The following is a 13,773-nucleotide window of genomic DNA, read 5'->3' on the forward strand; positions in this document are numbered from 1 at the left end:
TCACGTTACCGGCACCATCACATCCACACAACACCCGCACCATCTGGCAGACAGGTCATGTTACCGGCACCATCACATCCACACAACACCCGCACCTTCTGGCAGACAGGTCACGTTACCGGCACCATCACATCCACACAACACCAGCACCGTCTGGCAGACAGGTCACGTTACCGGCACCACCACAGCCACACAACACCGCCTGACAGACGGGTCACGTTACCGGCACCATCACACCGCTATACTAGCACTACGGGAGCGGTGACCCCATGCCTAGTGGCCAGCTAGGTCTCCCGTGGGCCAGCATCGTCTATGTGCCGCCTCTGGTACCCCAGCTAGGTCTCCCGTGGGCCAGCATCGTCTATGTGCCGCCCCTGGGTCCCCAGCTAGGTCTCCCGTCGGCCAGCATCGTCTATGTGCCGCCTCTGGGGCCCCAGCTAGGTCTCCCGTCGGCCAGCATCGTCTATGTGCCGCCTCTGGGGCCCCAGCTAGGTCTCCCGTCGGCCAGCATCGTCTATGTGCCGCCTCCGGGGCCCAGCTAGGTCTCCCGTGGGCCAGCATCGTCTATGTGCCGCCTCTGGGGCCCCAGCTAGGTCTCCCGTCGGCCAGCATCGTCTATGTGCCGCCTCTGGGGCCCCAGCTAGGTCTCCCGTCGGCCAGCATCGTCTATGTGCCGCCTCTGGGGCCCCAGCTAGGTCTCCCGTCGGCCAGCATCGTCTATGTGCCGCCTCCGGGGCCCAGCTAGGTCTCCCGTGGGCCAGCATCGTCTATGTGCCGCCTCTGGGGCCCCAGCTAGGTCTCCCGTCGGCCAGCATCGTCTATGTGCCGCCTCTGGGGCCCCAGCTAGGTCTCCCGTCGGCCAGCATCGTCTATGTGCCGCCTCCGGGGCCCCAGCTAGGTCTCCCGTCGGCCAGCATCGTCTATGTGCCGCCTCCGGGGCCCCAGCTAGGTCTCCCGTGGGCCAGCATCGTCTATGTGCCGCCTCCGGGGCCCCAGCTAGGTCTCCCGTGGGCCAGCATCGTCTATGTGCCGCCCCTGGGGCCCCAGCTAGGTCTCCCGTGGGCCAGCATCGTCTATGTGCCGCCTCTGGGTCCCCAGCTAGGTCTCCCGTGGGCCAGCATCGTCTATGTGCCGCCCCTGGGGCCCCAGCTAGGTCTCCCGTCGGCCAGCATCGTCTATGTGCCGCCTCTGGGGCCCCAGCTAGGTCTCCCGTGGGCCAGCATCGTCTATGTGCCGCCTCCGGGGCCCAGCTAGGTCTCCCGCGGGCCAGCTAGGTCTCCCGCGGGCCAGCATTGCCTATGTGCCGCCTCCGGGGCCCCAGCTAGGTCTCCCGTGGGCCAGCATCGTCTATGTGCCGCCCCTGGGGCCCCAGCTAGATCTCCCGTGGGCCAGCATCGTCTATGTGCCGCCCCTGGGGCCCCAGCTAGGTCTCCCGTGGGCCAGCATCGTCTATGTGCCGCCTCTGGGGCCCCAGCTAGGTCTCCCGTGGGCCAGCATCGTCTATGTGCCGCCTCCGGGGCCCAGCTAGGTCTCCCGCGGGCCAGCTAGGTCTCCCGCGGGCCAGCATTGCCTATGTGCCGCCTCCGGGGCCCCAGCTAGGTCTCCCGTGGGCCAGCATCGTCTATGTGCCGCCCCTGGGGCCCCAGCTAGATCTCCCGTGGGCCAGCATCGTCTATGTGCCGCCCCTGGGGCCCCAGCTAGGTCTCCCGCGGGCCAGCATCGTCTATGTGCCGCCCCTGGGGCCCCAGCTAGGTCTCCCGTGGGCCAGCATCGTCTATGTGCCGCCTCCGGGGCCCAGCTAGGTCTCCCGTGGGCCAGCATCGTCTATGTGCCGCCCCTGGGGCCCCAGCTAGGTCTCCCGTGGGCCAGCATTGCCTATGTGCCGCCCCTGGGGCCCCAGCTAGGTCTCCCGTCGGCCAGCATCGTCTATGTGCCGCCTCTGGGACCCCAGCTAGGTCTCCCGTGGGCCAGCATCGTCTATGTGCCGCCCCTGGGGCCCCAGCTGATCACTGTGTACAGACCGGTGACAATGGCCGCACCTGCTTGTGTGGTGTCCGTCAGGTCGTAGCCGGTACCCGGGAAGTCTCTCAGCTTGCGGCCGCTCAGGTTCAGGATCCCGGACGTCCCCGCCTCCTCCAGCGCCCGGTCCAGGCTCCTCACCGTGTGCTGGTGCAGGGTCCCCGTGCTCCAGTGCGGTCCATTGGGGAAGCTGGGGAACATGGACAGCGAGCCCGGGCACACCGCGGCGGTCGTACTCACAACACTCCCTCCTCCAGTGCCTCCTCCTCCGCTCTGCCCACCGGGGCCCCCCGCAGCGGCAGCAGCCACCGCCGTCTGACTCGCCGCCATTTCTGCCAAGGAATAGCCCTGCTATAATGACACCGTTAGCAAGTGCTTGCTCGTCTCTGTGCGCAGGCGCAGTAGCCGCTGATAGAGGGGGCTGTACCAACAGGGGAGATGCGATGGGGAGGCGTTACTGAAACCTGTGCGCGGCGGAAGGCGAAACCAAAACAGAAGTGCAGCTCTGGGGGCAGATAATGAGCAGCGGGGGCAGAGCCGCTCCTGAGCGCAGCACCGGCGGATAAATGCAGGAACACTGGGGCTGTGCCATGTCCTGCCATACCAGAGGGGGTATGTGGGTGATACTGGCAGGACAAGGGGCCAGTCAGCTTTAACCTCTTCAGGCCCTGACATTTTTTATTTTTGCGCTTACATTTTCTTCCTTCCAAGAGCCATAACTTTTTTTTAACAAGCCGGCTTGTTGTAGCTGTGAATGGCACCGTCCCTTTTACTAGGTACCGAAAAAGCATAAAAATATTCTACTATTATTTTTTCTGGTGTTCGTTGTGGCCCTAAAAATACCGAGGACACAGGATTCTCCAGAACAGTACGATTAAGGCAATAACAAACGTGTATATTTTTATTATTATTTTAGCGTCTGAAAAAAAAACTTTGGAAGGCCTCTTTCACGCGTCCGCGTCTCCGGTACTTGTACTGACAGTTTTCACACGTACCGGAGTCACTGACACACGTACACCCATTCAAATGAATGGGTCTGTGCACATGTCAGTGTGTTTCCATGTGTCCGTGGGCAAAACACGCAGACGTGTCCGTTATTTACCAGCAGCACGGATGATGCACAGGGATGTCATTCTTGTGACACTGCCCGGTGCCTGAGAAGCAGCGGTACAGTAAGCGCTGTTCCCCGACGCCGGGTGCTGCAGACCGCTCTCATCATTCTCCCCTGCTCTGCTGGCGATCAGCGCGAGCAGGGGAGAATGATGAGAGTTATATTCAACTGATATCAATGAGAGCAGGTGTCTGCTGATGGGACTATTACTCCCATCAGCCTACACCTGCTGGCACTAATAACAGTGACAGCAGGATCCGCTGATGGGAGTATTCATCAACTGACTCCTGTGCTGTAAATAAATAATAATAAAAAAAAAAAAATCCGGCATGGGTTCCCCTCTATTTTCTATAACCAGCCAGGCAAAACTCACAGCTGGGGGCTGCAACCCTCAACTGTCAGCTTCAGCAAGGCTGGTTATCAAAAATAAAGGGGTCCCCGCACTGTTTTTTTTATTATTTAAAAAAATAATTAAAACAAATGGCGTGTTTTCCTCCCCATTTTTGACAACCAGCCTTGCTAAAGCTTACAGCTGAGGGTTGGTATTCTCAGGCTGGTAATGGGCCATTGATATAGGCCCCCCCAGCGTAAAAATAGCAGCCCGCAGCTGCCCAGAAAATGCACATCTATTAGATGCACCAATTCTGGTGCTTTGCCCGGCTCTTCCCACCTGCCCTGTGGCAAGCGGGGTCATATTTGTGGGGTTGATGTCAGCTTTGTATTGTCTGGTGACATCAAGCTCATGGGTTAGTGATGGAGAGTCGTCTATAAGACACCTATCCATTACTAATGCTATAGTTACTTGGTAAATACACAGCCAGAATAAAGTCTTTTATTAGAAATAAGACTAAACACAGTTTTTCATTTTTATTTAAAAATACCAAACACAGTTATACTCACGTAACGCCTAATTCCACCAAAGCCCTCATTCTCCTGTAATAAAACAAAAATAAAAAACAACCATATCCCTCACCTCTACATCATTCTGTCCCACGCCATAATCCATGCCTGGGGGATAAATAATCTTGACACCGTCCAGGCTGAGAACCACTGGCGATTGATCTGCTTCGAGCGTCGTTGATCAGCAGTGACATCATCGTGGTTACCGTCGGTCAGTGAGGCTGCGATCCCATCAGGGCTGAACTGCAGAGACCTCAGTACCACTGAAAAAAGGCAGTGATGAGGTCACCGCAGTTCAAAAATAAAATCTCACAGTGATCTTCTGTGAAGACACTGAGCTTGAACTGCGGTGACCTCATCTTGTCTTTTTCCCATGGTGCTGAGGTCACCGCAGTTCAGGCCTGCTGGGGACGCAGCCTCACTGACTGGCGGTAACCTCGATGATGTCACCACTGGTCAATGATGCTGCGCCCGCCGCAGCTCATTCATCAGTGGTCCTCAGCCTGGACCATAGAGAGATGGAGAGGTGGCCTTGAATGCATGGTTCTCTATTCAGTTGTATGAGAGTTAGGAGAATTCCAGAGCCAATTCCTATACAAATGAATGGAGCAAACCATGCATGCACAACACACCTCTCCACTGACACTCGGGCTCATCAGGACCTGTTCCTGACATATGTAGATATGCTGGTCCTAGGTGTGGAATCCACGTCTATTAGACATTTATGGCATAGCCCGTAGATGAGATATGCTGTAAACGTACAAGATGAGACAGACTCATGGATAAACGAATAGATCACAGACTGCACATGAGTCAACAGTGTTATGCAGCAGCAAAAAAGGCGAGCACCATCCTGGGATGTATTAAAAGAAGCATAGAATATCACATGATGTAATTATCCCCCCTACTTCTCCTTGGTCAGGTCTGGAATACTGTGTCCAGTTCTGGGCACCACATTTTAAAAAAATACATTGAAAAACTGGATCAAGTTCAGAGAAGAGCTACCAGGATGGTGAGCGGACTGCAAAGTATGTCCTACGAGGAATGGTTAAAAGATCTGGGATTGTTTAGCTTGCAAAAAGAAGGCTAAGAAGAGACATAATAGCTGTCACAAATATCTGAAGGGCTGCCACAGTGTAGAGGGATCATCCTTATTCTAATTGGCACACGGAAACACGAAAAGCAATGGAATGAAACTGAATCAATATTATAGAGGAGAAAATCCTGTACCGTTGCAACACCTGAGCCCATATATCCACTGCGTGTGATTACCTCGTCAAATACACCGCCCTTTCGGATTCATTTGTGCCAACCCATATAAACAATTGCATAAATCCATATACTGAAGAATAGAAAGGGTGGCACTCACGGTTTCTAAAATCCAGTCTTTATTGTGACAAATTAAAACATCTTTAGCGGGGGGGGTAGAAGGGGAAGAAAAAATCGGAAGACAGCCATTTCGCGCTCCCTTGCGTGTCCTGGTGGTACTGGGAAGTGCTGAAGATGTTTTAATTTGTCACAATAAAGATTGGATTTTAGAAACGGTGAGTGCCACCCTTCTCTTCAGTATATGGATTAATGGATTGAAACTGAAAGGGAGAAGATACAGATTAGATATTGTTAACAACTTTTTACAGTGGAGGTGATCAATGAGTGGAACAGGCTGCCACGAGAGGTGGTGAGTTCTCCTTCAATGGAAGTCTTCAAACAGAGGCTGGACAGACATCTGTCTGAGATGGTTTTGTGAATCCTGCATTGAGCAGGGGGTTGGACATGATGACCCTGGAGGTCCCTTCCAACTCTAATATTCTATGATTCTATGACTCTTTAAACCTTTAAATTCTATGTAAACTGCACAACTCTTTTTAAGAGCTCCATGACGGACAGATTTACTATGTCATGTTATTTGGGCATGTACTGTATCTATGGCCATGTGATCAGCACCAGTAGCCCCAACTAATATACATAGGCTCCTGTTGAAACTGCAGGGATCAGCGATAACACAGTGAAACACTTTAATGTTGAGGTCAGTAGCAGCCACGGCTTGTAGGTGGTTAGACAGAGGGAAGGTATTTCTTCTGTCAGCCCATTGACCCCTGCCTCTTCATCACTAGGGTGTCATGGTAATGGGGGTCTAATAGGCAGAATCTAATAGAATGCCTGTCGACATTAGGCCCAATCCAGAGGTTTGTGATTAGGGCTCGTACCACGGCGTACGTCCTGGTCATGGGCCTCCTTTCTTGATTTCTATAGCCTTGTATGTGGCCATTAGGCTGCCTAATTTAGGTCAGGAGACCTGTGACCAGTTTGTGCATCGTAGTTTTAAGCACTGACCGCGAATCCCAGCCTTGTGAATCTGTCCTAATGTGAGGAGACCTAATACACCGCAATCCAGAGCTATTCCCAGTTTTGCTGAGGTAAATGTTTGCTACTCCTTTATGGGAATTTGTACTGTAAGGCCCCGTGTAGTGAAATGTGTATAGGTATGATTGTGTGACTTCCAGTGATTTAGCATCTGCCCTGAAGGCTGCAGGTCTCACCAAGGTGTTAATCTGTATTATCCTGAGAAAGCAGCCTTCTGTCTCCAATCTCGCCAGGGGGCCTAGCTAAGGACCAGGAAGGAGAGGAAGCGCTTCACACCTTCGGCTCTTTTGAAGAGAGATGTCAATTACAGCTTGACACTATCTATCTGTGAGAAACTTTTACACAGGGAATCCCAGAAGAAAATAATATATTCCTTGGTGGAGGGGCCATGGTCCAATCAGAGACAAGCAATTATAATATCAACATGAGAGGCTGGTCTAGAAATCTGACCTCCAGGGTGACTCTATAAATTAGACCTACACTCAAAGGGGGTTTCACAGATTGAGGGGCAGCCGAAGCTGATGTGTTCCAGTCCATATTCATCCCCCCCAGGGAGCAGAAAGCAGACTACAAAGTTGGATTTCTGTAAGTTTTCTCCTGTTTATTTTGATAACTGTTTTGTATAGTTGTATGTCTTTTTATCACCATTTTTTTATACCTTTTTGCTTTACTGTAAGCACTGTACCTTTTTGTATTAAAGTAAGCAAAAACCCTGATGTAACTAAGTAAAAAAGCAAAAGTGCATTTAAATAACACAGAGTTTTTAGTAATACTGTTTTTTGATTAAAAAAAAATAGCACACAAGCCATCACACTGCGTCAAGGTAACTCTGATCGAGACAGTCCTACACTGTCTAATATTAAAACCTTGCCATGTGTCAATGTTGACCTCAGGGTGAATAAGGGCAGACAAAAAGGGCAGTCTGGTGTTTCACTGGTTGGGCCCAGTCTTTTTTGTCTGCACTTATTCACACTGAGGTCAACATTGACACATGGTAAGGTTTTAATATTAGACAGTGTAGGACTGTCCCGATCAGAGTTACCTTGACGCAGTGGGATGGCTTGTGTGCTATTTGTTTTATCAAAAAACAGTATTACTGAAACTCTGTGTTATTTAAATGCACTTTTGCTTTTTTACTTAGTTATATCAGGGTTTTTGCTTACTCTTTTCTCTTGTAGGTTTTAATGTTTTGTGACCAGTTTGAACATGTGTTTAACTTCTGCATGTGTACCAACTCAAGTTAAGCAACATTTTTGTGTTTTTTTTTTCTTTTTGTATTAAAGCATAAAACTTTAACAAGTTGAACCTTGTATGTTCTAAAGAATCCATAGCCTTAAACTGTTTGATCCTTAGGAGTGGTAGACAGTAGTAGTAATATTTCCGAGACTCATCTCCCGTGTGTTCATTGAGTGGTGGCAGCGTGTATGACCGGGTGTGTGGCCTGGGTCGGTGTGTGATTTATGCTCCCATTACAGCATAGGACAGAGGTTGAATGCTGGATTGAGAGAGAGGAGATAGATTAACCCTTGCAGGCGCAACCCCAAGTCGTGTGCTGAGAGTGGGTACGCGATAAAATAGTGGCAGCACGGAGGGATATGTGACAGCACGATTGTTTAAAACTGGCGTTTTGTACGGCAATCTTGATGGCAGGTCCTCTGGAGTAAGATGTGTAAAATTTTTAAGCCTCGTAATGAATTTGTCGTATCTTTCAGCCGCTGTTCACTACTGGAGTACATTTCTGTCGTAATGGCCGCCATTTATTGGAATAATGATGATGCATTTGACAATGCCCCATCCCACCTCTGCAAAGAGTATATAGAGAAGGCTGGGTCTGGCATAAAAAACACCAATAGTCACAAAGTTTTGTGCCAACCATGCAGTTTTAGGTCAAAATCCTGACAAAGACTGGTGAATCGGGGCCTAAAAATGTGAGAATGATCCTTGAGGAGTGCTGCTATATGCACTCGTACGGTAAGAATGACACAGGATCAGCTACCAGGCCGGGTCCATGTTCTCATGGAATATATAGCTCACGCTGTTGCTATGCCAACACACTTATACTTAATACTAGCTTATCCGATCCGTTGTGCAATATTCAAATTGCATTCATCCAGATTGTATAATAGCGGTAAATTATTCTGAAAATCGCTTAGAAACAGATGTCATTTCATCAGGAATTTTTTATGTGCTAGGAGATAGTACGTTACCATGTTAACCCTCTCTTCTCTACGTCACCGGCGAGCCTTCTGCGCCAGTACCCCACTACTGCCAGGCCTATTACCTTTTTCTATATATTTATCCTGGATCTAATTTCCATAATAACGCATACTAATAATTAGAATGACCAGAATAATACACTGCGTCACCGGCGGACACAGACAAAATAGGGCGCCAGTTCAAGAACAGTAAATGGGCCCCTTAAAGTCCAATAATGTGTCTATGGCAGAAGCTTCTTGCTACTTTGGAGGTGGAAATGGGTCCCATTACCAACAGGCCGCTGTGAAGATTGCACCAATCATATGCCCACTCCTGCAATGTGTCATCGCTGGAATCAGGGTCTCTGCCCCCACATCAGGTTGCTGTTAATCATCTCTATAATCTGTCAGCATGTCTTAGCTACATCATCTGAGAGTAAAATAGATTACTGATTCTAGAAACCCATTATTTAGCTCTCAGTAGAAGTTTAATGCAAGATCCCAAGCAGTTCTGAAGCCTAAAAAAAAGGAAATCCAAAGCAAAAAGTATTTAAGGGGAATCTGTTACCTAATCTGTGAGCATTATAATGTAGAGACAGAGACACTGATTTCAGTGATGTATCACTTACTGTAATATCATCAGGAAATTATCAGTAGAGAACGAATAAACCTGCTGCCATGTCCTCCATTTTAACCCCTTTCTGACATTAGACGTACTATCCCGTCGAGGTGGGCCCGTATGACCACCAACGGGATAGTACGTCATATGCGATCGGCCACGCTCACGGGGGGAGCGCGCCGATCGCGGCCGGGTGTCAGCTGACTATCGCAGCTGACATCCGGCACTATGTGCCAGGAGCTGTCACGGACCGCACATTACCCCCCGGCACACTACAATCAAACATGATCGCAGTGTTCTGGCGGTATAGGGAAGCATCGGGCAGGGAGGGGGCTCCCTGCGGGCTCCCCTGAGACCCCCGGAACAACGCGATGTGATCGCGTTGCTCCGAGGGTCTCCTACCTCCTTCCTCCCTGCAGCAGGCCCCGATCCAAGATGGCCACGGCATCCGGATCCTGCAGGGAGGTGGCTTCACTGCGCCTGCTCAGAGCAGGCGCCGGGAAGCCTCCAGGAGTGCACGTCAGATCGCTGATCTGACACAGTGCACAGCAAAGTGTCAGATCAGTGATCTTACACTATAGCATGAAGCTCCCCCCCCCCCGGGGCAATGTTATAGTGTAAAAAAAAAAATATTCACGTGTAAAAAAAAATCCTAAAAAAATATATATATTGTTCCTATAAATACATTTCTTTATCTAAATAAAAAAAACAATAAAAGTACACATATTTAGTATTGCCGCATCCGTAACGACCCGACCTATAAAACTGTCCCACTAGTTAACCCCTTCAGTGAAAAAAAAAAAAAAAAACGAGGCAAAAAACAACGCTTTATTATCAAAAAAGTGGAATAACACACGATAAAAAAAAAGACGGATATAAATAACCAAGGTACCGCTGGAAACGTTATCTTGTCCCGCAAAAAGCAAGCTGCAATACAGCATCATCAGCAAAAAAATAAAAAAGAGCTGAAAGTAGGCGGCTTTAAAGCAGACAATTCACTCTTAAGCGTAGGATTCTATTTAAGACATATATGGCACAAAACTGAAGCAGCAACTTATGGGTGGTGCTCAACCACAAGGTATTGTAACAATCCACGCAAAGAAAATATAAAAGTGGCACTCACCCTGGTGTTGCTGAAAAATAGTGTCCTTTATTCAGAAAACGAATGAACAGACATAAAATGGAGAGGCGGCTGGTAGAAGTTTAGGGTGCGGGAGGGAAGAAAAGGACGACGGCCGTTTCGTGCTTATGCGCTTTTACGGGTCCAACATAAGCGCGAAACGGGCGTCGTCCTTTTCTTCCCTCCCGCACCCTAAACTTCTACCAGCCGCCTCTCCATTTTATGTCTGTTCATTCGTTTTCTGAATAAAGGACACTATTTTTCAGCAACACCAGGGTGAGTGCCACTTTTATTTTTTCTTTGCGTGGATTGTTAAAAAAATAAAAAAGTTATAGTCTCAGAACAAAGCAATGCAAAAATAATTATTTTTTCTATAAAATAGCTTTTATCGTATAAAAGCACCAAAACATAAAAAAATGATATAAATGAGATATCGCTGTAATCGTACTGACCCGAAGAATAAAACTGCTTTATCAATTTTACCAAACGCAGAACGGTATAAACGCCTCCCCCAAAAGAAATTCATGAATAGCTGGTTTTTGGTCATTCTGCCTCACAAAAATCGGAATAAAAAGCGATCAAAAAATGTCATGTGCCCGAAAATGTTATCAATAAAAACGTCAACTCATCCCGCAAAAAACAAGACCTCACTTGACTCTGTGGACCAAAATAGGGAAAAATTATAGCTCTCAAAATGTGGTAACGCAAAAAATATTTTTTGCAATAAAAAGCGCCTTTCAGTGTGTGACGGCTGCCAATCATAAAAATCCACTAAAAAACCCGCTATAAAAGTAAATCAAACCCCCCTTCATCCTTCATCACCCCCTTAGTTAGGGAAAAATAAAAAAATTTAAAAAAATGTATTTATTTCCATTTTCCCATTAGGGTTAGGGCTGGGGTTAGGGTTAGGGCTAGGGTTAGGGCTAGGGTTAGGGTTAGGGCTAGGGTTAGGGCTAGGGTTAGGGCTAGGGTTGGGGCTAGGGTTGGGGCTAAGGTTAAGGCTACAGTTAGGGTTGGGGCTAAAGTTAGGGTTGGGGCTAAAGTTAGAGTTAGGGGTTAGGATTACATTTACGGTTGGGAATAGGGTTGGGATTAGGGTTAGGGGTGTGTCAAGGTTAGGGGTGTGGTTAGGGTTACCATTTGGATTAGGGTTAGGGATGTGTTTGGATTAGGGTTTCAGTTAGAATTGGGGGCTTCCACTGTTTAGGCACATCAGGGGCTCTCCAAACGCGGCATGGCGTCCGATCTCAATTCCAGCCAATTCTGCGTTGAAAAGTAAAACAGTGCTCCTTCCCTTCCGAGCTCTCCCATGCACCCAAACAGTGGTTTACCCCCACATATGGGGTATCAGCGTACTCAGGATAAGTTGTACATAAACTTTTGGGGTCCAATTTCTTCTCATACCCTTGAGAAAATAAAAAATTGGGGGCGAAAAGATCATTTTTGTGAAAAAATATGATTTTTATTTTTACGGCTCTACATTATAAACTTCTGTGAAGCACTTGGTGGGTCAAAGTGCTCACCACACATCTAGATAAGTTCCTTAGGGGGTCTACTTTCCAAAATGGTGTCACTTGTGGGGGGTTTCAATGTTTAGGCACATCAGGGGGTCTCCAAACACAACATGGCGTCCCATCTCAATTCCAGTCAATTTTGCATTGAAAAGTCAAATGGCGCTCCTTTGCTTCTGAGTTCTGCCATGCGCCCAAACAGTGGTTTACCCCCACATATCGGGTATCAGCGTACTCAGGACAAATTGTGCAACAACTTTTGGGGTCCAATTTCTCCTGTTACCCTTAGTGAAATAAAACAAATTGGAGCTGAAGTAAATTTTTTGTGAAAAAAAGTTAAATGTTCATTTTTATTTACGTACAGGAAAGAAATATATCTTGGTACCGTGTTAGCCAGTAGATAGAAAAATATTTAGAATTGAGAGTCCTCAGTGGTTGATACCTTTTAATGGCTAACTGAAAAGATGGTAACAAATTGCAAGCTTTCGAGACTACATACGTCTCTTCATCAGGCAAAGACTAAAACAAATATGTGATTCTGAAGAATCACATATTTATGCACAACTTAGTATAGAAAAAAAAAAGGGAAAAAAAACATGGATAAGCCACGTGACATGAAGCAGAATTACCATGTGTGATAAACAGTTACGTCCATAAATATTGGGCCAGTTCTTAGATAAGGATTGTTTTATTGTCCTGTGATTAGGGTCTCTGTTGTGATGACCCCACATGGTCTGAGGGGCAAGTTCCTTAGTTGATGTAAAAAGACATAAATCCGTGTGACACATTCATTCCTTCAGTGAGAGTGTCAAAGGTCGTCATCAGTTTATATTCCCAGATTCTTCTGTCTTTCTTAAATTCCCATTTAAGGTATGTTGGACGGTCGATTGGCTTCTGATACAGGGATACCAGAATGTACCGCATCTTTATGGAACTAAAACCACTTCTCCCTGTATCAGAAGTCAATCGACCGTCCAACATACCTTAAATGGGACAGTTTCCATCCAAAACACATAAATAACTCTATTGTCTACAGCCAAGCCATCAGATACAATCGTATATGTTCCAACCCAATGGATAGGGATGAACACCTTGGTCGCCTCAGAAAGACCTTTTTGAACCAGGGCTACCATCCAAGAACAATTGAAAACCAGATCACAAGAGCCACCAGAATATCAAGGAATCACCTTCTACATTACAAAGCTAAAGAAGAAAATAACCGGGTACAGAGGCGTAGCTAGAGCTTTTGCCGCCCGGGGCTGGTCCCGAGCTTGGCGCCCCCCCCCCCCCCCAGCAGGAATAAGACCTCAGATGTAGAACTTTAATTGTTTCGCCGGTGAATGTTACCATCACATGATCGGGACTGCAAAAATAACCAAGTTCTGCTTACCTGACCGCGCTCCTGCTCTCTCCACGCAGCTGAAACGTGCACTCGCCGGCGACTGACAATGATGTCAGACGCCGGCGACATGCACACTGGGACTGACGTCAGCTGCCAGCCTCAGATTGGCTGGCGGCTGTTAACTATTGACGTGCGGGCGCGGGCCCACACGTCAATAGCGTTAAACAGCTGCAGCGCCGGCCGCAGCCCGGTGACCCACCCCCAGGGCCGGCTCCAGGTTTTTGAGGGCCCCGGGCAAAAGAGTCTCAGTGGGTCCCCCCCCCCCCTTTAACACATACCACGATTCATGATGCCCAGATACGGCAGAGAAATCTAGGTATAGTCCAATGCCAGATTTCACTTCTTATATGAGTGACAGCTATTGCAAATTCTGCAGTGTATATATACAGGACAGGAGGAGTGGTACTGTGCAGTGTATATATACAGGACAGGAGGAGTGGTACTGTGCAGTGTATATATACAGGACAGGAGGAGTGGTACTGTGCAGTGTATATATACAGGACAGGAGGAGTGGTACTGTGCAGTGTATATA

At 48.2% G+C, this 13,773-nt stretch overlaps 1 protein-coding gene across 4 annotated transcripts in view; it reads right to left on the reverse strand.

Annotated features, from left to right (window-relative positions):
* Positions 1 to 2,417, reverse strand: part of LRCH2 (leucine rich repeats and calponin homology domain containing 2) — a 106,289-nt gene extending 103,872 nt beyond the window's left edge. For 2 of the 4 annotated variants that reach the window (XM_069746909.1, XM_069746907.1), the window contains exon 1: positions 2,040 to 2,407. In XM_069746909.1, coding sequence (XP_069603010.1) covers positions 2,040 to 2,349 — 310 coding nt within the window. In that variant the 5' untranslated portion in view covers positions 2,350 to 2,407. Of the gene's footprint in view, positions 1 to 2,039 lie in introns of all 4 variants that reach the window. The other 2 variants (XM_069746906.1, XM_069746908.1) reach the window with 2 other exon arrangements.
* Between the last annotated feature and the right edge of the window lie 11,356 nt (positions 2,418 to 13,773).

Source organism: Ranitomeya imitator, chromosome 2 (assembly GCF_032444005.1).
Source record: "Ranitomeya imitator isolate aRanImi1 chromosome 2, aRanImi1.pri, whole genome shotgun sequence".
Classification (NCBI taxonomy): domain Eukaryota; kingdom Metazoa; phylum Chordata; class Amphibia; order Anura; family Dendrobatidae; genus Ranitomeya; species Ranitomeya imitator.